Source organism: Magallana gigas, chromosome 6 (assembly GCF_963853765.1).
Source record: "Magallana gigas chromosome 6, xbMagGiga1.1, whole genome shotgun sequence".
Taxonomy (NCBI): Eukaryota; Metazoa; Mollusca; class Bivalvia; order Ostreida; family Ostreidae; genus Magallana; species Magallana gigas.
Window position 1 is genome coordinate 18,039,624 of NC_088858.1, and position 23,790 is coordinate 18,063,413.

The following is a 23,790-nucleotide window of genomic DNA, read 5'->3' on the forward strand; positions in this document are numbered from 1 at the left end:
TCTGTCAGACATATTGACCAGGATGATAATGCACCATCATTCTGACATTACGCAGACCATGCACGTTATTAAGTGTTATCTTTAGTGGCAATATTTCTCGCAAGTAATAATTATGGTTTTTTATGGTTTCAGAATGTGTGCTCCTGGATTCCTGCCTTTTTTAGAGTCAAGTAAGTGATAAAGAGATAGGGGACAGTCTTCCAAGTCCTAACAGACAATTATGTCATACTCAAGATCAATCCACAGGGAGTTGGATTATTCTAAAAATCTGATGACCAGAATCATCTGATTATAAAGTCGCTTGCTGTGGAAAAGACTTGGTGATGACTCAATTTTTGTGGCTTCTGTGTATTCCCCATACCCATAAATTTCCAACATCAGCAAATTATAAAACACAGTTTCTGTATTTATAATACCATAATCATTAGACCAAATCCATATTATTCAACCCCCATGAATTTGTTAAAAATAAATAATCCAGGAAAATTTACCTAATGAAATGAAATGATTCAATGAAAACTCCAAATCAACATACAAAATTCATATGTTGGCAGTATCAAATACTGTCAATAAACATGTAGGACTAAGATAAAAGATAAAAGATAAAATTTAAATAAAAGATAAAAAAGATAAAAGTTAAAATTTCAGCAACTTTCTAAGGAAGCAAGCACTGTCTAACAGTTTGTCTGTCTTTCATCTGTATAATTCGTTAATGTTTTATACAACTTCTCGTCTCTCGACTGCTTACTCTAATTTTGGTCTCTCAGGATAATGGCATGCAGACAAAGCTTGTTAAGCAACACCCTGTTTTGCCATTAGGCTGTCCAAAGTTAATTTTACGTTTCATGTAACCTGCACGCGTAGGTTTAGGAAAAATTGTGTTTTTATATAACAAACAAACCCATTTTTTATTTGGTCTTTTGAGGTTATTTTACTAAAATACCGCAATCTGTAGAAATTTGAAATGTTTACAGCACATTAGGGACTATAAATCAGATACTCAATGTGATTGTTAGGAAAAAGCAATATTAAAGAGGTAGCCTACATGTAGCTTGAATACTCACTGTATTTGTATCAATGAAAATGCATGAAATCATTTGTTTAAATATTGTGCTCTGGGTTTTTTTATTTTTAATTCATTCCCCTCCCTCATAGGTTTGATATTTTGAAGGGATGTTAAAGGTACAATTAATTTTGAGCAGCCTGAAGCCAATTTTTTGAAAAAAAATTATTGTAATTTAGCCTCCTCTATATGATATTTTAAAACTGAAATGTCCATGTCTTGTTTCAGAGATAAAGATATCCTGAAGAAGAGTGGACAGGACGCCATTCAGTACCTGACGTTTCAGCGGTACCTGATCATCTACACCACCATTGTGATGGTTCTAGTGGTAGCCATTGTTGTACCAGTCAACTTCTCTGGAAACAACAGTATGTGCATTGATCAAGTGATAACAACTGTCATTGTTTGACTTACAGCATTCAAAAGATCACAGATGGAGGAAGAATGACGATATTGATCTTTAATAACTAGCTATCTTGACCTTCAATATTTTTTGAAGGGCATTTTTAACACAATGAAAAGTATGGAACTTGTATTGATTTTGGCTTGTTTTGTTTTGTAGTTGGGAACAAAACAGATTTTGGGCATACAACAATTGGGAATCTGGATCCTGAGTATGTACATGTATATTTATAACTACATGTATATACATATTGTCAACTCCCTTGATTACTTACATTAGTACATGGACATTATCATAGTGATACATATGCCTATAAAATATCATTCTAATATGAATGTTTTCTAAAAATATTCCACACTCCCTTTATTTTCGCTATGATTTCTGACATTGATCTGATTTTATGTGTGGGTCTTACTAACTTGTAAGACACATTAGTTGCTTATAAATATTTAAATACAAACATTTCCTCCCTGTATTTTGACAGTTCGCCCTTGCTGTGGGTCCACGCAGTGCTTGCCGTGGCCTTCCTGATTTTACTGGTTGGTCTGATGCGACACTTCCGCGTGAACCTGGAGTTCGAGGAAGATGAACAGGTGTCACGGACACTGATGATTTCTGGAATTCCAAAAGACAAATGCTTCAAAAACCAGATCACACAGCATTTTGAGTAAGTCAGATGAATGCTAGAACATGTTTAAGATTTTAATGGGGGTTGTAGAAATATAATTAAGTCACAAGCAATACTAGAACATGTATCTCTTTCAATGAAAGACATACAGGATACCATATGCCTGTAAGGAAAAACATGGTACATGTACTTGCATTGTAATTTATATATTTAAATGCTGCACAAGTGTGCACATGGATTTTTAACTTTTTTAAATATTAAGCCTTACATAAGAAGTTTTTCTATTTTTTTTGCAGAGAAGCCTATCCAGAAGCCAGTGTGGTTGATGTCCAGTTTGCCTACAACATCTCGGATCTTGTCAAATTGGATAAGAATAGGTCAGTGTTTCAAAATATCATAATCTCTCAATATGGTGATGAAAACAAGCATTTATCAGTGATATGAAATTTCTATCTGTTGCAATTTCTGTACATAATTATACTTCTTACAGGAGAGTAGCAGAAGAGGCTTTAATTGTGTCCAAAATGGAGTACGACAAAACTGGAATCCGTCCAACCATGACACCGGTCACATGTGGGCGATGTTGTTGCTGCTGCACTTCCTGTGGGTGTCAAGAGGTCAGTTCATAGTCTTAACCAAAATGATTAGCAGTTGTTTATAATAGTAGTTTGTACATTTGTTGCAGAGATATCATATTCTGACAGAAAATTATTCCTATATGTAAGAAAAAAATAAACAGTTCAAGAATTTTTTTTTGGGGGGGGGGGGGGGGGTGGAGTCAGATCTTTTATCATGATTGTTTTAATTGATATATAAATTAATGCATGCTTTAGGTGGATGCTATTGAGCATTATGAGTCTGTAGCCTTAGAGTATCGGGAGAAATGTGACAAAGAGAAAGTGACTGCATACCAGTCTCCTGCAGGCATTGCCTTTGTCACCTTCCACACGGATATCATGGCCGCCAGGTAAAGCTTCTAAATATTGTAAATGAAAAATGAATTGTTTGAGAATTTTATAATGACTCATTTGGAAAGTTGGACTTTTCATTTTTTTACGATTTCTGTCGTGTTCTTCAGGCATTAAAGATCAATAACAAAACACCCCAAATGAATTTTTTATTTGACAAATGATTTATCAGGCATATTCAACTTGTAAAATGCCATTGGGAGTTCCATATTTCAGTTCAGACTTGTGTTATTACTGTGAAGTGGAAGATGAGCTGCAAAATGCGGCAGAGGCATATTTCATTTGTCATGTTTGTTCATCTACAAAAACTCTTCCTTTGAAAATGAAACAGAGTCTGACACAGTTTCAACAAAAAAGAACAAAATATAATATCTATACTTTGCCATTATCTGTTTGATGAATATATGCTAACGAGTACACAAATAAATAACTGTCTAAAAAAAAACACCTTAAAAACCTGCTCAAAATTTTGGCCCAATTTTTTTGGCCTAAATGATACAAAATTGTGTCATAATTTAAGTAACAATTTTAATATCAAAATCCATGTTTTATTGAATTACCCCATGTAAGTAGATGAGTACATGTATGATGCATTTATTTATGCTCAATGTACTTTATAATTCTTAATTGTTAGGGTGAGGAGTGACTTTGAGGACTCGTGTAAGGGGACCAGTAACCCCCAGAACTCCTCGCTCAGTGAGGACCTGATGGTTTGGTCCTGGAATGTACATTACGCTCCGTCACCCGAGAATATCTACTGGTAAATACATCAATCACTAGTATTTAGATAAGGGTCATCAATTGAAATAGACAAAATCTGAAACAGATTCATATATCAAACAATGCCTTGAAAGATTAAATGTAATTTTTTTCAATTCAATGAAAAATTAGAAATGAAGTAAGTTATGGAATGTTTGGACTATACTTAGTTCTAAGTATTATACCATAGTATTTTAAAAAAAACTGTTCTATAAAATATATGATATGCAATTAAATTTTTTCAACTTACTGGTAGTTCACTGTTTGAGTAATGTGACAAACTATTGAAATCCTCACAAGAAATACATATCAATAGTTTGATGATTGAAGTAATTTTAGATCATAATTTTGAGAGAACTTGTTTCCCTTTAGGGAGAACCTGTCCAAATCCAAGTGGAAGTGGTGGATTACGGCTATCATTGTTAACCTGATCCTGTTAATTATCCTGTTTTTCTTCACTACTCCTCTGATTATAATTAACAGCCTTAATGAATTTGAGTACCTCAAACCTATACAGGAGCACGTAAGTATTTGTACCAAATTACGTATAATTTTCTGCTGATTTGTAAGAAAATTATTCTTGAATTGAAGTCTCATGAAGACCATGCATACTTTATCCACAGTACAAGAGTTAACTCCCATCACTAGTGCATAATTGCAATTTTTATTATATGCAGTTAAAACAAAAAGAATAATATATATTTGCTACATGATGTACATGTAATTGACCTGCAGTATTAAATAATTAAGGTTAATTTGTGGATATAAAAATCCAATTTTTAGCTAGAAACTTTGCTCCTATATGGCTACTGTAGATGTGGAGTGTAAGTTTTAGAAGTATGCATGTTGTGCAAGAAATACAAATTAGTCACAGTTTACATTGCATTAAGTACTAGTATGATATGAACCGCTGCATGTAAATGAAAAAGAGATGAAGAGTGAGTTGTCATCCTTGGCTAAGCATGTTATCGTCCAAATGGATTTTTTTTGTGACAACTACTGATCAGCAATACATCATGAATAGATCTTTTTTTGACAATTTATTTGATATGAAATCAGATTTTTTTCAACAAAATTTGCAAAATAGGAAAAATCTGTAGCATTTTTAATTTGCGTCAGTCATGTCTTGCGATGTAAAAAGTTTATTATTGAAAATGATGCACGATATAATTTCTGCGTGTTCAATAATTCAGGATATAAAAGAGTTTGTGAAAAAGTGTAAATTAGATCATTGCAAAAATTACGGACATACGATAGATTTTTGGTTTATCATAAATATTTTTGTTTGAGTTGTTGTATCTACATATTTCTTTTTACAGGTGTCTATCCTTGTAAGCCTTGATTTTGCTCTTTTAAATATTCAGTTTTGTTTTTGTATTTGTTCTTTTCAGATTACAAATATTGTAAGCTCAAATTCAGTTATAATCTTTTGTGTACATGATCGATTCTGGTTATGGAAATGCATGCTTTGATAATATGATAAAAGAAATATAATGCAATGCTTTTGAGGAACTTATAAACTTCTATTTTTAAACAAAAATTCAGTAAAGGAATTTGATTGAAAGCATGAATCTTAAAGAACTAATCATTGTTTTTCTTATCTGTATCAAAATTAAGATTTATTTTCAAACTAAACTATTTTATGGCAAAACTTTATGTGATTAAATGTCTTAAATTGCTACTTATGATTTAAAAAATTCGCTAGAATTAAAGCTCAACATTCCTTTCCCATGTAAACACCATGAACAGATAAATAAAAAAAATATATAGAAAAAATACTAACTGCTTCATATGCCTGAATTATGCTGTATCATTTACACTTGAGCAAATTCACAATCACTGAAAGCCTACAGAAACATGTATGGGCTTCAAACCTGCACATAAACCTTACTTTAAATCTATGAATGCATTCCTTCATTATACACAGGTATATCAGCATGTTAACAGTCAGTTACGTATGGTTTCTGTCTGATTTCAGAGTCCAGCGTTGGTCGAGTTCCTACCTACGCTGTTACTGTGGACTTTCTCCGCGTTACTTCCAACTGTAGTGTATTACTCTGACTCAACATTCATAGGTCATTGGACAAGGTAAGACATTACCGGAACATACATTACAATTGGCATTCTGTAAATCAGCTTTTATTAATGTGCAAGAAAATTTTGTGAGTTTCGAGAGAATTTGAAAGAATTTCTCAATGTGAACCATTTTATCCTTTATCAATTTAAAAAAAAATGTTGTGGCAAATAATAGTTGGTTTACGGCATGCCCTAAACTTTTATATACCAGTCCAGTATGTGTCTTAGTTGTAAAAGATTTTATTAATAGATTTTGACAGAAGATGTTGACTTGTTCATGTCGATGATATATTTTAGTGGATATGATGCTTACAATTAATTGATTTAATAATCAACATACCAATAAACTTTTAGGCCTATATGAATGTTAGCCCGTTGTTTTATTCAGAACTGCTGAGCACCATGTGATCATGGTGAAGACGTTTATCTTCCTGCTGTTGATGGTGCTTGTCCTGCCCTCTCTAGGACTGACAAGGTAATGTCTGAATTATATAAGATGTCGGCTCAATAAAGAAAATATTATTTTGATACCAATACCAGTACCTATCATCCTCACAATGTCAGGGGTCCTGAGTCCACTCGCGGCCGTGGACTCAGGACCCTTGACATTGTGAGGATGCAGTACCTACACTACGGCCAACGCGGTTTGCGTATTTACCGCGAGTCCTCGTGGTGTGAAATTGATCGCGGTTTAGCACAGGTAACTCAGGTAAAACCGCGCATCCTCGCGGTACAGCTTCTCACCTTGACCACACCGTCGCGGTAGTGTGAAAACAGTCCCAGGTGAAATCTAGTCATGTTTTTAACGCGAGTTACCTCCCCCAATTTCTTCTCGTACGGGAAATATTATTGAGAGAATTAATGAATATTGATTCATATGCGTTTATTTTATATATGGAGTTGATTGTTACAATTTATTATTATTTAAAAAAGTGGGAGAAATAAAAGGAACGTGTAATTATGCTAATACAGAATTTCGTATACTATTTTGTATACTTGATGGTGTTACATATAAATTAATCTTGGCACATTCATTGCTGACAATTCTTGGTTATCAATGAATTTGATTGATAATTATATACCCGGTAATAAACGCTTCACAAAAATATCTTATTTCGCCTCGAGAAAGGGATACTAATTAGCGTTTCATTTACAATCTTTCATATTTAATTCTTACCTTTAAAACATACCTTACACTTGGTCATTTCTCTTAAATACATTCAAAGAACTTATTTAATGAATAACAAAATACATGTAGATATAACATGTTTTAAAGTGACCCCCTCGCGCTAACATCCGTGCCAACAAAAGATATCAATATAAGTTGTATAACTTGTTTATCAAACGTTTTAAAAAAAAAATAAGTTCAATCAGTTTACGAAAATGTTAATGTTAAAATTGTGTGTATTTAAAAATTGACTTTCCTATCCGATCTAACAAAAAGGTATGATGTTCAGTGGGTCGCCCAATATTTATGTTTGTCGTTCAAAACCAGAAATTTAAAAATAAGAATGATCATTTATTCTGGGGTATCCTTCACATGTTAAAATTTCGCAGTGTCAGTTGACCAACAGAGGAAGGTGAATTGCGTAACATTACGTATACAGTATGTGTGTATAGTATTTTGGTGGTTGTCGTCAGGGTGGGTGACCTGCAGCAATTAGTGTGACTTGGGGTCAGCTAAATAGAAGTATATAGTCCGTTCTTTCAAACAACAAAATTTTCTTGATAGAATAATTTAATTTCAAACAAATGAACATTTGTTTTCCAATTTAAATTTAAGGAAATTATTCTGCGTATTCATAACACAGTGTTTACAAAATACATCCATAAAATTACCTTTTAATGATATACTTTGTACTCGATTGAAATACAATTAACGAACAGACTATAATCAGGGTTAATCAGGAATAGAGAGAGTAATTGAGAACACAGCTAAAGTAAATTTTATATACACATCTAGTATTTGTACTTTTTAAAATGGTAAAAATGTGATTGTTTGAATGAATCAAATGGGAATCATATGAACAAAGATGTGTGTTTGTGTGCATATATGCATGTAAGTATAAAAGAAACTTCTTTACGCGATATGTGGTATATTATTTATTTCTCTAGCCATGTTAAAATTTAGAAAGTTTTAATTTTCAATTTCCTTAGAACTTTATATATTTTGATTTAGGAGAGAGAGAGAGAGACAGAGAGAGAGAGTTGTCTCAATATTCGATAAGATTTCTCACGGCACGTGGTCAGAGCACGGGTGCTGTCACAGACAGGAAGTGTTATGTAATAGTTATACACACCCGTAAACACAGGGATACCCGTAAACTCAGGGATAGCTTTTCTATAAATTGTGCCGTACTTGTGATTTTCTATATACCTGTCTGAATCAGGCATTATTTTATCTTCATGCAGTAAAGATAGAAGGCGCGTATGATCAGGGGCTTTTATATATACGTCCATGGTATGATATTTCTTAAAACGCCCATTACGAAAACATGTGCTATTATGTGCATTTCAATCAGAATGCCGTTACGGCTACATGTACTACTTTAGCAGTTCACATAAAATATTAGTTATTTGAAGTGAGAGAGAGAGAGAGAGAGAGAGAGAGGGGGGAGGGGAGATCCTCAGCATTCAATGAAATTCTTCATGGCACGTGGTCAGAGCACGGGTGCTGCCATGGTCAGGAAGTGTTATGTAATAGTTACACACACCCGTAAACACAGGGATGACTGATTGTCAATGTACCTGTCTGAATTAAGCATCATTTTGCTCGAAGTGTGTCTCCGGTCCATATCCTCCACCCCCTTATATTACCAAGTAAATCTACTCTCTTGATCTCTCAAAACCCTGGATCCCTGGAAGTCAAACTGCAATCCCGTTATTCATAATCTGTTGTTCTTTTACCCTCAATACCCTGAAGTGGCCGGTATATGCAAGCGTTACCTAATTTTAACACCTACTTTGTCATTTAAATGGCTCAAGGCATTAGACGCGGGACCCGTGTTACGGGATTTTCTTCAGGTGACACTTGTCCTCCAAGGTGATAATTGTTCCATGATTGACCATACCGTTGCCTAGACTATAATTAACACCGATCGTCCTAAATGTACGAGGGTTGTTCGGAAATTATTGAGACAACTCGAATATCTTCTTTTCTAATTGACGAATTTTGGTGAAAATTGGCATAGACACTGAAGAAATACCAACAAATAATAAAACAAAGTAATATTAAAAGAATATTTAATATTTTGTTTACGACGGTAGATAAACAAGTCGGTGGTCGGGGTACCCGGCGCAGCCATAAACTCGGAGATTTAACAACTTAAACGTCTTCTTTAAAAGTGTTCGTAGAAATACAGTTAATGATAAAAGAAATCAATTTAAATATGTTCATTTTGCTATTTTTTGCGACTAACTTTTGATTAAGTTCCACTGATGTTTGAGTTCAAATACGGATATGGTACACATATATTTACCAAACAATAGAAATCTGACAACGACTTTACATTGAATTTTGACGTCAAGGCGGCGCATTGAAAACCGTCAAACTAGTGGAAATCTCAGAAGAAGACCTTTTAAGGCCACGAAATTGCTTAAAAAACTATACGATGACAAGACAAGGTATAGAGCCTCAGCTCATCATTTTTTTTTCACTGATTGTTAAACGAGAATTAGGCCAAAAGGATTAATTATCAAGTACTTTTAACACACCAACTGTTGTCAACAGTTCTAAAATATATAAAAAATGATGCAGGAGACATTCACAGTAATTAGACTTTCGGGTAAAAATAACTCGATTTTTACCCTAAAAAACGAGCGAATTATTGAAAATATAAATAATGACATCTTGAAATAAAAACAAAAGATGAGAAATAAAGTATAATTCTTATTTCCGTTCGTTTGTAAGGTGTTTAAAACACAGGAGCAATAAGAAGCGTTAAAATGACGTTGCAAAAAGTTTGCGGTTGCGCCGGGTCACAGGACGAAGGCACGTTGGTCATCTTACCAGGAACAATCTATTCAAGCCATGGACAAGAAACTTTTCACGTTGATAATCTCTATCCTGATTTACGTGTTGGTGAAATTTCAAGAGTTTATCTTTTTTACTAAAAGAATAAGAGAAAATGTCTCAATAATTTCCGAACAACCCTCGTACATATAATCGGATTTATTTAAAACGAGAGAGAGAGAGAGAGAGGCCGGAAAGTATTTAATGAGTTAAATAAGAGTAAGATTGAGGGGAAAACATACAAGTTGAGTTGATGTCTACGTTAGCGACCTTATAATAGTACATCGCGTAATATTTGTCTTCTTTAAATCTGTGGCATATTTTCAACTCATCATATGCAAAAAATAATACTTATTTTCAAGTACACATATACGCATGATTTGCGTAATACATTGCTATGATTGGAACTCTTGAACAACATTAACAAAATACATGCAGCAATAGTTTTCTAGAAGTTTTTGTTAAAAACAATTCAAAGAAAATAATGAATTTTTCTTCTAATAATATTTATTTCTAAATTCGAACAATAATTAAAACAGCGCTTGCTTTCTCCTTCTTACTTTAATCCCTAATACAGATAACACGCCTGTTACGGTGTCTTACACCATCGCGGTAAAATCGTGGCCCTGCGATCACCGCGATGACAATACCGCGACGGTGTATCGCGGAAAGGATTAAAACACCATCACGGTGTCGCGGGAAAATACGGGATCCGCGTTGGCTGTAGTGTATATACATCACTTAGTCTAGTGTTTTCTTTTTAAGTACTGTGAAATCATTAGATTTCGTGGTGGCTCAATTTTCGTGGAATTCATGGATACCGATACCTCTCTTCCACGAATTACCATCCTCCACGAATTAACAAATTAGAGTTATAAAGTCATATTTCCTTTTATAAATATGAGAATACATGAAATTACGTCCCCATGTACATGTAAAATTTAAGCAATCCAAGAAAATTGGCCCCCCACAAATTTTATTGATTCCACAGTATTTGCTGTGTATATTTCATCTTAAAGAATGTAAATGAATATATAGAAAACCTAATTACTGTTGATTTTAAAATGAACGCTCGGAAATAATATCCGTATAAAGTCATGAGAAGCACCTCTTACTGATTTTTAAACTGTCACGTTTGTTTTACTGACAGTACTGTTGTAAACCATATGAAATTGTAAATAAAGTTTGGTGCTCACATTTTTACATTCTCACGATCTACACATGGGCAGAATCAATAAGTACATTTGTAAATTAAGGAATCGACAGTAAAGTAGGAAAGCAGTACTAACACATTATATATAATTGCAATTGCTAAAATTTATGTCCATTGTAAAATGTTGTGACTTGTTTTCCAGTGTTAAAGCCTTGTTCCAGTGGTTTGTTCTGGACAAAGAGTCCTCATTTAGATGGAGGTACGTGTGATTTTGTCAAAAGATTCAACACCCATATAAGACATAATAGTGTAAAATGACTATCAGTTTAATATAGAGCCTAAGATTGGACCATTACATAGATGGCCGACAATCAAAATCACGAAACAATTATAGACATGTATCGGTACAAATATATGTGAATAAAAGAATTGCAACATATAAGTTTGTTTGCTTTCTTATGTTTATACTTGCATGAAGATAACAGGAAAAAAATCTAATTTGTTATTATTCTAATCAATTTTACAAACTCTAATTGAATTAGTGCTTTCGTCTTTACAGGTGTATATTTGTGGCTGGACATGGCGCCTTCTTTGTAAATTACGTCATTACGGCAGCTTTCATTGGTACAGCTTTAGAGTTAATTCGCTTTTCCGAGCTATTCATGTATGCTCTTAAGCTTTCACTTGCTCATTCCTCAGCTGAAAAGACAGCAGTTAGAAAGGTAAACATTTGTTTTCAAATATATGTACAAATCCTTACAGATCCTTTGAATTCTCACTACCTGCAAATTTAAACATTATTTGTAGCTGAATACTGTTACATGTATAGCAAACACTTTAAAAATGAAATAATAATTCTCACACGATGTAGTTTTGAAATATTACAAATTTTGAAGATGTAATGAATTGAATTTCAAACAAATCAAATTGTTTATCCTGGCACTTTGCTTTCTATCATAATACTTAATGAACAGAAATGTGTTAAATTTCTTCACATTGTAAATCTGATACAATGAGTTGTCCCTGGCTGTGTTATACAGGCTGTGGTTTGGGAGTTCCAGTATGGCTCCCAGTACGCCTGGATGCTGTGTGTGTTTGCCGTCATCATGGCCTACAGCCTTCTCTGTCCCCTGGTCGTCCCTTTTGGTAAGTCTGGCATTTCTTGTATGAAAAATTAGTATACCGTTATAACCTTTATAGTACTAATATATTGATATGCGCCAAATAAAACTATCATTATATAATTATGGTATGAATATGAACTTATTTGTATAAATAATATTCTCCAAGAACAGCTGAATTACCAGAAATGGAATTTTACAACTGCTTGTACTGGTATGAAAATAACTATGAAGATAACTTTGTTACATAAGACCTCTTCAAATTTCAATTACTAGTACATGTATGAATTTTCTCTTTTTCACAGGATGGGTGTACATGATTTTGAAACATGCAGTGGACAGATACAACATTTACTTTGCCTACAAGCCATCAAAAATCAACAAAAAGATCCACTCTTCCGCCATTAATTTTGTCACCGTGGCAACCATTTTGCTCCAATTCAATGTTGTCTTCTTCACTGCTCTCAGATCAGGTAAAGCAGTAAAGAGTTGCCATTTACTGTTGATAAAATTATCATTATGGTTATTAAGGTTTGCTTTGTGTTAAATTTTCAATATTCAACCTTTTACCATTCATTTCAATGAAGAATAGATAGAAATGAATCTGAAGCAATTAGACATTGAAGCAATTTTAAGAATTTAAGTTTTGATGCACATGTTTCAGAGATCAGCTTTAGTAATGGTAAGTCTAGCAAAGAACTGCAATGTGTCAGGCTGCCATAAGTGTCTTTATTCCATGATTGCTCTAGAATTAAATAGGTTTATGTATCATGGTCATTTACATGTACACAATTAAAATGTTATTTGGTATTTGCTTGTTCATATGGGTATAAGCCATATTGCAGGAAAAAAAAATAACTTAACCAAGAAACAGGAAATAACCAAAGATGCATGGAAGAGGTTAGAAACACAAAAATTGCCTGTAATCTTAAAAGCTGGCTGTATGAAGATCCTTTGGCACATAGGAATTAGTGTTTAAATTCATCTGTTCTGTCAATGTAAACTGCAACAAGAAATACTAACTCATCATCAACTTGACATAATGTTCATGTACATCTATACGTGCTTTTATTTTTGCGATTTACTGAGAAACCTTGCAGATTTCTTTGAAATTGTAAGATTTTAGCTTTACATATCGAAAGCTTAAAGTACATGTATAGCTTAAAATCAAAGAAAGAAAAATATCAGCACATTGTTAACTATTGCATTGCTTTCAAAGACTACTGCTGTGTACTTATTTACTTCTTGAATAGAAATGGAATGTTAAATTGGTTTGTACTTCTTAACAGATATGATCCATTTACATGTACATTGAATTCAGAATTCTTCGTTCACTTTTTTTCTTTGTGTACATTTTTGAAATATTTTTATGTCAATTATTACATGTGTAATAAATACATGTATGTGTACATCAATATAAACTTGGAACATTATTCATTCAGTTCAATCAGGCAGAATGTGATGTTATGTACCTATTAAACACTGAATGAACAGCCATATGTATGTTTGACTCTTATATTATAGAAACAACACCAGTCAAATCAAATTTTAGATCTTTGAGAACATTTGCAGATAATTGAACCCTGAATAATGGTTGCAACAGTCTCTGTATATACATGTATATCTAATTTTCTTTTACAGAGGCTGTATTATTGTAATAGGCATCATCTAATTTTTCATGTACAGTGATTACCCATAATGGCTGTACATGTAGTTAGTCACTGTGAAACATCAACTATACATTAATTGTAATTTCCCTTTTTACCAAGAAAATATATGATCATGGTTGTATTTAGGATAGTAGTCTGCATAATACAATGTATCTTACCATAATTATTTTCCTTTACAGAGAAAGTGAACCCCGTGTTTGTGTTCTCGTCTGTGGCCCTCTTTATGTCCATCGTGATTTTCGTGGGGCGGGTCTGCTTCGGCTGGTTCAAGAATCTGTCCTCGGCCACCCGCAGATACAGGGTAAGGGCAAGTCACTCTTAATGACTGCTATTGTAGTGTTTTGAATAATTGAACTTCATCACCTTCTCGTTAGATTGAATACATGTTTCTGGAAATGTTGCTTTGAAATTAAGAATATAAGATTGTTTAAAAAGAATGGAATGCACAAATTATCAATATTGTTTGAACTGATCTTAAATCTTTGCATGTCACATACAAGTATCTATAGAAATTTGCATGTGTTTCCTTAAAGTGAGTGTCATATTTGAGCAGAGTGTATAAGCACTGCATGAATAAGTTGTCTTTCGTTACGTTTCTGGTTGTTATTTGAGTGCTGCATATGAGCTTGTTTTTGCATATGCAGCTTTAAATTGGAAGATTTCATAGTGAATGTCTGTGGTAAAAAAAACTAGAAAAGAATTGATTTAAGGTGCAGAATAATTGTTGTTTAATTATGACTATATGAACAGAAAAATGACAAGGTACCTGATGAAAATTCTACTCAATATCGTCCCGGTGTAGAATCACCCCATGTAAGTCTTTCACTGCCTGAAGCTACAAATGCATATAACTTATAGAATGACAGTAAATTGTATTCATTATACTACAATAACATCTTTTCATAGCTTTTAATTATATACATGTATACTTTTTAACGCCTTGCCAATAAATATTTCTTCTCAATCTGCCCATTATAACAGCATTCCAGATTTTTATGTTGATACCGTGTTTGGAGAAATATTGGGCTGGTTTTATTACATGTAAGTGAATATATATATTCCAATGATGTAGAGACTGCACATTTTAACACTTATAAGATTGCTTTTAACAAAGACAGACCCTTGTACTTATTCAAATATAAAAAATTGGCTTATTTTAGGTCTTCATTCCACTTTTGCTAGATGCATTGAGCAGATTCTTAAAATTTTCTTTGATGAACTATTACCATGGGTGGATAATTAGCCATTTTTAATTTAGAAAAAATTCTTGGTACATTATTGAGAGTTCAGTTGTAGTGTAACATACATATTCATGCAGTACATGTAGTAATTTTAGGACATTGATGTTTTCTTTATTGTTTAATTGGTGTTGTCATTTAGGGCTTTTAAAATATTATTTTGGTCGGTTGATGGTGGGGGTCACCAAAATATATACAATGTATTTATTAGAAGAGATTTAATGCCTTATATTGGATTAGTTTTGCACTGGAAGTTTATTGCAAATTTTTGTCAACTTTTTGTTATATTCCAATTTAGTGAAAATTTTAATGTTTGGAGCTTAATTTATGTTTTTGGGAAATATTTTGATTCTCTTAATTTAGCAAATTTTGAGTTGCGAATTATGGCAAAGTGTGGCCAAATATATTGTACTGGTATTATGATATGTAAATTATGTGTTGTACACTGGTTCCCTGCTCCTTGTATTGATGCCTGGCAGTGCTTATCTCCCTTTGTGGTATATCTCTGTGGTGTCAATGTGGTGTATTTGTGGCGTCTGTTGATCTGAGACTGATGATTTCTGTCATTTTTGTCCACTGCACTGCCAGAGCACGGAGGATGATTGTGAGAAGAAGGTAGGCCTATCCACAGCACTCTATCTCAATCTTTAGGGGCTGACATTTTACTGGTAGCATGATAATATGGATGACATTTACAATTATAATGTTGCATTATGATGTCAAATACTTGTACTTTGATATTTAAGACTGCGCATATGTTGTTCTAATGGGTAGCATGAGGTAGAGTAATGCTAATAAATATACTTGTTTGTAATGTATGACACATCTACCAGTGAATACAACAATTCAAGTACAGGCTAGATATACAATATAATTATGATACAATGGTTATGTCCTGGATAACAATATTCAATTTGTTACAAACAAGCACAAAATTAGAATTTGTTTTCCCTCGGACTGAAATGTAACACTTTCATTGGTTTAAACATAGCACGTGATTGCCTCATATATCTCTATATTTGTTCGGTGAGAAGTAATATGAGGCAATATGGCCGTCATCGACCGACGCTTCCCTTACTCATTTCGACATTTCATAGTATTTAATACATAAACCGCATGCCGTAAGTTCTTAAAGTATTTGGAGTAGTTGCCCTTTGAAATTCTTTAAAATTAGAGTAGTTGCCCTTAGAATATTGACGTCACATTGTTTTGTCTGGAGCAGAACAAAATGGCAGTGTCAAAATTTGCTCAAATCTCTGCAGAGAAAGGGAGAAAACATTTAAAATTGAATAACAACAAAACATTGCAAGTAAACATGGGTGAAGCAAAGGTTTTAAAAGAGTATTTGAAAGGTGAGATTGAAAATTTTGAAGAGTTTAAATGAGTTAAATTGGACGAAATGTTAAGCATCTTGAACCTTGCTTTGCATAGATCATTGCTATTTGTGAACAAATATGTCGCTTCATAGTCCTCGGGAAAAACAAAACACTTATTAGGTTAGTTACTGACTCACTACGGAAATATATTGGGTTGATCAATCTCATAGATGGCTCGGCTTCGCCTCGCCATCTATGAGATTGATCAACCCAATATATTTCCGTAGTGAGTCAGTAACTAACCTAATAAGTAATAATGTAATGCTGATGTTTCAGATGCTTAAAACCTCATCTATGATTGTGAGTTGTAACAAATTATTATGCCATTTTACATGAATTTTTGTTATGAATTTTAATGTTATTCAAACTGCATTGATGTTTATTTTTCTTGTTTATAACATACCCGTATTTCAGTCAATTTATTGAACTCACAATTTACATTTATAAGATAAGAAATAAATCTTCCTCCAGATTTAAGAAAAATCATAGCCATGAGTTATCTTTCTAATCAATCTATCTATTTGTCTATCTCTCTGTCTGTCTGTCTGTCTACATTTGTAGACCGCATCTTTAATAAAATATTTTTTTAACAAAAATCACTGAAAAATGATCCAAATAAAATAAAGCATCTTCCTTTACAGCACTTTGTGGAACAAGAGCAAAGAGCAAATTCCCCAGAATCTTCGGACAAAGTAAGTAGAATGCATCTCAAAAAATCTACATTTATAATGCTTTTTATAGTCCCCTTTTCTATCAGATATCTGGTGGTTGTCTCATAAAATGTATTAAACATTTACTAACTAATACTTAGTAACTTTCAAATCTTTGAAAATTAATCAATAATCACAAACTCAATGGTTTTACAATGGTATGGATTAAGACTATAAATTGAGTTAATTTTTATCCTTTATATTTATATTATGTTGATATATCTTTTGAACTAAATGTGTAACATGCACTTAATTTATTTTATTTTTTTCAGCCATTTGTTGCTGGTGTGCTGTTGGATAATGCAACACCATCAGTGAGCAGCTCTAGTCGCCTAGCAACCTCCTACGGTACGATGTCTGGTGCCACAAATGTCAACAAGGAGAATGATGATAACAACACAAATGGTGTTCACTATGTCCAGTAAATGAAATTGAACCTTACCACTGAACACCAATAATTATTACCAGTTTAGTTCAACTGTATGAACACCAATGGGTGTTCACTGTGTCCAGTTTATGACCTCCATTATTGAAACTGAAAACAAACAGTGCTTTTTATGCTTGGTGAATCAATAGTTATATGTATAACTACATGACATGCTATGGAGTTAAAGGGTTTAGTGTATGTAAAACTAGAATACCGGTAAATGATCTTAAATGGTGGTCACCATGTCAACCATTACCCATTTTACAAACAAAAAAACCTACCACCAATGTATGTCCAATTGAACCAGAGAATTCTAGGGTGCAAAAACAAAACCTATGGTCCTTATTGTATCTAGCTTTAATTTTCACATTAAAAAAAAAAAAGATCAAAGTATGGAGCAAAACCTATGACTTGACTTGGAAAAACCCAATTTATTTCTGTAATCAGATGTTGTTACATAGTGCAATACAAATTGAGGGTAATAAAAACATCATAAATTAATATGTACCGGGTAGTGTTTATTGTCTGAAAGAGAAAATCTCTTTCAGAACATGATAGATATAGTGCTTATAAATACTGATCAAAAAGTTTTTTTTAAAAATGATTTAATATACATGTATTAATTTATTCTTTGTTCTAAAATATATTGGTTATAATTAGTTGAAAAAACCAGCAAACTTTGTGTGATTTGTGGTGTATGTACTTGCATAATATGTTGGATGTCTGTTGAAAGTTATGCTTCAAATGAAATGCATGATTACTGTATAAAATGTGCATTTTTAGCATAAATACATGCACATGTATTGCTATTATTATAATGAGGATCTTAGAATGAATTTCAGTCTTTCTGCTTCTTCTGAATCTACTTTTTTCACTAATTTTTATATATGTGGCTAGTACATGTTCATCTGCAAGTAATAATATTATGTTAAATTGCTGAATTGGGGTAGAAAAATGTAACTTTCTGCAGAAGTACATGTAATCTCTGTCTGTCTGTCTCTCTAACTTGGCCAATAATTGGTTTTTCTTCAGTATTTTATGACATGTATAAAAATCATCAAATATCTATTTTTAGTGAAGCTTAAAGTGTCTCTGTTGGTCTAATTATAGTACATGTACTAGACTGTTGTCACAAATTATTTTCAATCAGATATATATAGTTGTATAATTATGCTGCATTTTAGAACATTTACCTATTCAATGTGTGCAATATGTACACATATATGTACATTGCTGGTACATTTTACAAGGCTATTATATACTTATTTATTGTTAAAGATTCATAGAGTTTATGTAAATCAATTAAGTTATTTCATGTTGTGTATATGTCTTATGTTGCTGACAATTAAATCTATGTCAATTATAAAAAGTGTCAGCTATTTTTAATCCATCTCTAGAGGAGGAAACAAGTTCCTTTATTTTGAAAAATTTAACAATATTTCAGTTACGTGCTCAGTTAAGTTAAATTGGATTATTTTTAATAATGAAGAAAAATCAAAATTAAAATCTATAAAGAGCATATCTTTATGATAATGGGGGAAGGGGGGGGGGCAATCTTTCACTTGATTGGTTCAATCTTCTTTCTAATGCATTCAAACAAAATTTTACTGATAAGATGAAAGGAAAGAAACATTCAACAATTTGGAAGTGTCCACCATTTAATGTTTTGTATTCTGTGGGATATGCTATAAAGAATTTTTTTATAAATGTGTGCAATAAAGGTTCATTACGAGATCATCAGCTAGAAAAATTCAAGACTTAGTATATTTTAAGCCGATTTTTTAAAATAAGAACATTGAAAAAAAAATCAGTGGATTAAGAGGGGTATAATGCAATGGCTACACCACCTACAATATCAAGTTTCAATTTACTTAGTTCATTTCTTTTTCCAAGTAAATAAAGACTGGTGTGAGGTGTCTGTGCATACTGTGCAAGACTTTGAAACTGTTGTGATAAATTTTGTAAAACATTACTCATGGAAAAATTTGCTAAACTTTCTCCCACACAAATATTTTAATGTTTATAGTAGTCATGGTCATGGAAACACCTTGTTGAAATTGTGAAGAATCTGTATTATAGAAAATTATTAAAATTCTTAAAATCTACTGTAGTTTGATCAATATTAGATGGCGTCATGTTTTGTAGATTTAATGACAATCAGAGTTTCAAGAATACCAGTAATTAAAATTTGTTATTAAATATTTGCACTTTGATGAACATTTAGTATTGAGGATCAACTCAACAACAAAATCCACAAATTAAATGATAACCACAGTATTATCCCTTAAGAATATTTGTGATGAAAGATACCAGTAACAAAATGTAATTAAAAAAAAAACACCCATTAAACAACATTTATTATAAAACGGAATACAATGATTTGATCAGAGATGGAAAATAACTGTGAAAGAGCACTATTTATTGATGATGCGTGAGAGAGCACTATTTAAATCCCATGTTGCAGTCTTCCTCCGACTGAAGTTGTTTTAAGTCTCTATGGTAACAATCTTGTCTCATAGATCCTCTTCATCTGAATCGTCGGATTCCTCCAGGGCTTCCTAAAAATACCAACAGAGGACTTTAGAACTGGCATTTGTTCCGTGACATACTGAATGTGAATCCAGTTAAGAATAAACTACAGTCAAACTTCATTATCTCTGAGTATTCTAGATATTAAGGGTAAAATATTTTGAAAATAAGTTGTTGGGACTTGCATATCATTTTGACATATCTATAGTATTTGAGATATCAGTGTTTGAGAAATCAAAGTTCTACTGTATATTTAATTTTATAGGATTGTGTATGTTAATCATTTTCTTTAGACCACACTTACCTTTGCAAATTTCTCTGCCTCTACATAGACATTTTTCGGGACCAATTCATGTTTTCCACCAGTTACTATTTAAATAAAAGATCACATCTTATAATAACAAGAAATATTTAACAAATATTATTGATATGCATGGAATTGTATTTATAATATGCAAAGAAAATCAAATAACAAGTCACAGTGAATTCTTACATGTACTGTTGACATCATATACATGTAGAAATGTTTGACTGATAAAAATAACTATTATGCTGAGTACTAAATTTAAATTATTGCTGTTGCAAGAGAAAGTTTTGGTGTACTTTTACAACAGAACCTATCAAATTACCAAAAGTTACAATTGTAAAATTTTGGCATTATTTAAGCAAGACCCTTAAAATAGCAAAATTTTACACCTGCCAAAATACCCATCTAAACAGTTTTCAACTTTGTTACCTTCTCCAACCCAGCTAAGTTCCAATTCAAAGTTCTTGTCTTTTACTTCATCATGGACTATATAAATGCTGAAATCAAATGTAAAATTCTTTATTTATACAATGAGGCACATGAAAGAGGAAAGTACTGGTGGTGTATGTTATTGTTTATTTTCTCTTCCAAACTAAAGATAATTATAACTTTCACATATATATACATGTAGCTATCCTTTACCATATTTTCACTTACATTTTTGCAACTTCTTTAACTAGGTCAGCAATAGGCATATCTTTCATCTGAAATGAGTCAACATTCAACAATATTCTTAAGCAAATTTTTGTTATTGGACAGACATGCTGCTACATACAATTTATGCGAATGTGCAATGAGAGGCTTTCTCCCTGCATATCTACAAACTTTCTGTAAATGTAATCAAGTACAGTAAAACATGCTTATATCAAACACACTTATAATGTATTAACGCTTATAGGGAAGTGATTTTAATTCCCCCTGGGTTTTAAACATATTGTAAAGCTAACATATATGATGAATTATGTTCATAATGTTGCAAAATCATTCACCCCTGACACTTGGTAATACATGTATAAAGCGTGTTTTACTGTACATGTACCTACGCCCATACTTCTCACCTTCAGTTTTTCTATTTCTGTTTTGGCTGCCTGTTTAGCTTTTCCTGTTGCACACCCATGATATCCCTGTGAATAAATCAATTGGGTAAGTAATACCTTAATTAAATATAAGTAATTTAGTTTATTTACACCTTTAACTCCCCCCCCCCCCCCACCTCAGACGTAAACAATAGTACTGTACCCATGAGACTCCTGATGGATCTATCAAGTACATCTGTGGTCCCTCTTCTACTGTGTGGCTCCCCAGGATCATACTGACTCCAAAGGGACGGACACTGCTGTACAAGGTGTGGGCGTGGACGTAGCCTGAGACTCGGTCTGTCAGATTCTGCACAACAATACACAAAGGTTTGAAGTGAGTGCAATGTACTATTTGCATGTTTTCTTAAAATTTTATACTACATACATTAAAACACAGTTACAGTAAACATTCTATTAGTTAGTTCATGCTTAAAGTGATGTCAGTTCTATTTACCCCCTTTTAAATATTTTATAAATTAATGTAAAATAAACACAGTGGATATTTCAGGTTATACTGGTATTTATAAAAATTCAAAAGCACTTAATTATCATAAGAAATTTGCTATGATGATGTTTGACTGCATACAAGAAAGACAAATGGAAAGTGAATTTTATTTGAAGAGTCATACCAACAAATATCATTTTCATTTTATATCTATTATTTATCTATGACTTCCTACTTTGAGTGGAATTGGTAATCCATAGTTATATCTGTAATTGGAGGCCTCTTCTCTGGCAATTTCTACTACTGCTCTAGAGTCAGCCATTAGTCCTGCAGTAGCCTTAAATTGTAAAAATACATTGATGAAGATGTAAAAATCACAACTGGCAATAAATGTAAAACTACCATTATAAAATATCTTAATTCTTAATTAGGCAAAATAACATACTGTGGTTTCATCAATATTCGTTGAATACCAATTTTCGTGGATTTCGTTATTAAGTTGATCCACGAAATTAACTGTTCATTGAAGTGCAATTTCTATTAATATTTTGTATTGATAGGGTCATTGGCCACGAATTTACGTATCCTTGAAACTGTGATTTTCACTTTATCCACGAAAATTGATACCCTTGAATATTAATGAAACCACAGTAAACACTAATTCTTTGAAATTTCTCATTTAATGCATTTTTAATTTTATTCTTCAAATTTTTTGTTCTGTTTGTTATGATAAAAGCAACTAAATGTCACATAATACCTGAATATGACATCAAAAGTACTGTATATCTACTTACAATTCCTATGTGTCTGTCAATATTAAATAGCCTCTTATTAGCTCCAGCTTCATAAAGCTTTGATGTAACAAGTTTTTCTACACCAAATACAACCCCATCTTTTCCTCGAATACCAACAGCAGTCCTAAAAACGCATGTACATTTTACTTCAAATAAAATACTATTTATAATCATTATTAAGAATACTCATCTATTCTTTTTTAATGCTTTGTCAAATTGTGAGCTTAGTAAAGATGCTTTATCAAGGTATGATGATGAAAAGGAATAGCAAATTCATTATATTGGAAAAGTTTAATTTGGTTTGATAAAATAGTTTCCGTAAAATCCTCTTACTGGTACATGCTTCCAAGTGACAAAACTCAATTTCTATGAGTTTGAGAAGTAAAACCCACTTAACAGTTTAAATATTGAATCAGGAACTTACCCACTGTTTTCAACAGCTTTTAATGCATATTCAACTTGAAATACACGGCCGTCTGGTGAAAACTGGGAAGCTGACAAATCATACTACAAAAAAAAAAAAATAAATAACTTGAGTTACTTGAAAATATACTTTATCTGGAGCATTGAATTTTCCCCGATATTTGCAAAAGAAACAACTATATCAATGTAAATTTAGTTTTATAGAGAAGTTTGAAAACATTCAATGCTATAAATAGATATTCTATGTTGAAAATCATTCAACATGCACAATGGCCTAACAACACATATAAGCTAACAAATACGTTTTCGGTTATCGGCCAAAGGTATGCAACAAAAACAAATACCATTTTTAAATAGCTTGAAAAAGATAAAAAACAGTAAATTTACCCCGGTTCCAATTGAACTCATGTTTCTTTTCTCAGTTTTCCACCAGCTTTGTCATGCAGCTCAAATCGGATACTTGGGGACGCAAGGTAAAACTGTAAACCAAAAATCCGGAATGCGACAACAGTAAAAATCATATTTTTAAATATTTATTATTTACAGGTTATTAAAATGTTTATTAAAAGCTATATGAAACAAATGTGGATAAAATAATTTGACGACGTT

At 32.4% G+C, this 23,790-nt stretch overlaps 2 protein-coding genes across 13 annotated transcripts in view; one reads left to right on the forward strand and one right to left on the reverse strand.

The window, feature by feature from the left end:
• LOC105341349 (CSC1-like protein 2) overlaps window positions 1-18,545 on the forward strand; it is a 30,871-nt gene extending 12,326 nt beyond the window's left edge. For 5 of the 12 annotated variants that reach the window (XM_066087375.1, XM_011447840.4, XM_066087377.1 and 2 more), the window contains 20 exons: window positions 133-170; window positions 1,292-1,431; window positions 1,626-1,677; window positions 1,951-2,133; window positions 2,391-2,471; window positions 2,585-2,711; window positions 2,928-3,061; window positions 3,697-3,822; window positions 4,194-4,344; window positions 5,800-5,909; window positions 6,286-6,372; window positions 11,265-11,321; window positions 11,622-11,784; window positions 12,103-12,208; window positions 12,489-12,656; window positions 12,848-12,865; window positions 14,033-14,154; window positions 14,604-14,666; window positions 17,109-17,159; window positions 17,450-18,545. In XM_066087375.1, coding sequence (XP_065943447.1) covers window positions 133-170; window positions 1,292-1,431; window positions 1,626-1,677; window positions 1,951-2,133; window positions 2,391-2,471; window positions 2,585-2,711; window positions 2,928-3,061; window positions 3,697-3,822; window positions 4,194-4,344; window positions 5,800-5,909; window positions 6,286-6,372; window positions 11,265-11,321; window positions 11,622-11,784; window positions 12,103-12,208; window positions 12,489-12,656; window positions 12,848-12,865; window positions 14,033-14,154; window positions 14,604-14,666; window positions 17,109-17,159; window positions 17,450-17,602 — 2,130 coding nt within the window. In that variant the 3' untranslated portion in view covers window positions 17,603-18,545. Of the gene's footprint in view, window positions 1-132; window positions 171-1,291; window positions 1,432-1,625; window positions 1,678-1,950; window positions 2,134-2,390; window positions 2,472-2,584; window positions 2,712-2,927; window positions 3,062-3,696; window positions 3,823-4,193; window positions 4,345-5,799; window positions 5,910-6,285; window positions 6,373-11,264; window positions 11,322-11,621; window positions 11,785-12,102; window positions 12,209-12,488; window positions 12,657-12,847; window positions 12,866-14,032; window positions 14,155-14,603; window positions 14,667-15,679; window positions 15,707-16,743; window positions 16,819-17,108; window positions 17,160-17,449 lie in introns of those variants that run through there. The other 7 variants (XM_066087378.1, XM_066087380.1, XM_011447842.4 and 4 more) reach the window with 7 other exon arrangements.
• Window positions 18,546-19,944: 1,399 nt separating this feature from the next.
• LOC105341348 (proteasome subunit alpha type-3) lies at window positions 19,945-23,713 on the reverse strand. The gene is made up of 10 exons (XM_011447837.4): window positions 23,569-23,713; window positions 23,183-23,265; window positions 22,759-22,882; window positions 22,200-22,301; window positions 21,680-21,826; window positions 21,499-21,564; window positions 21,098-21,144; window positions 20,870-20,937; window positions 20,438-20,502; window positions 19,945-20,162 (listed from the first exon to the last, which is right to left on the reverse strand). The coding sequence occupies exons 1-10, from the start codon at window positions 23,587-23,589 to the stop codon at window positions 20,118-20,120; spliced, it is 768 nt and encodes a 255-aa protein (XP_011446139.2). The 5' UTR covers window positions 23,590-23,713; the 3' UTR covers window positions 19,945-20,117.
• Between the last annotated feature and the right edge of the window lie 77 nt (window positions 23,714-23,790).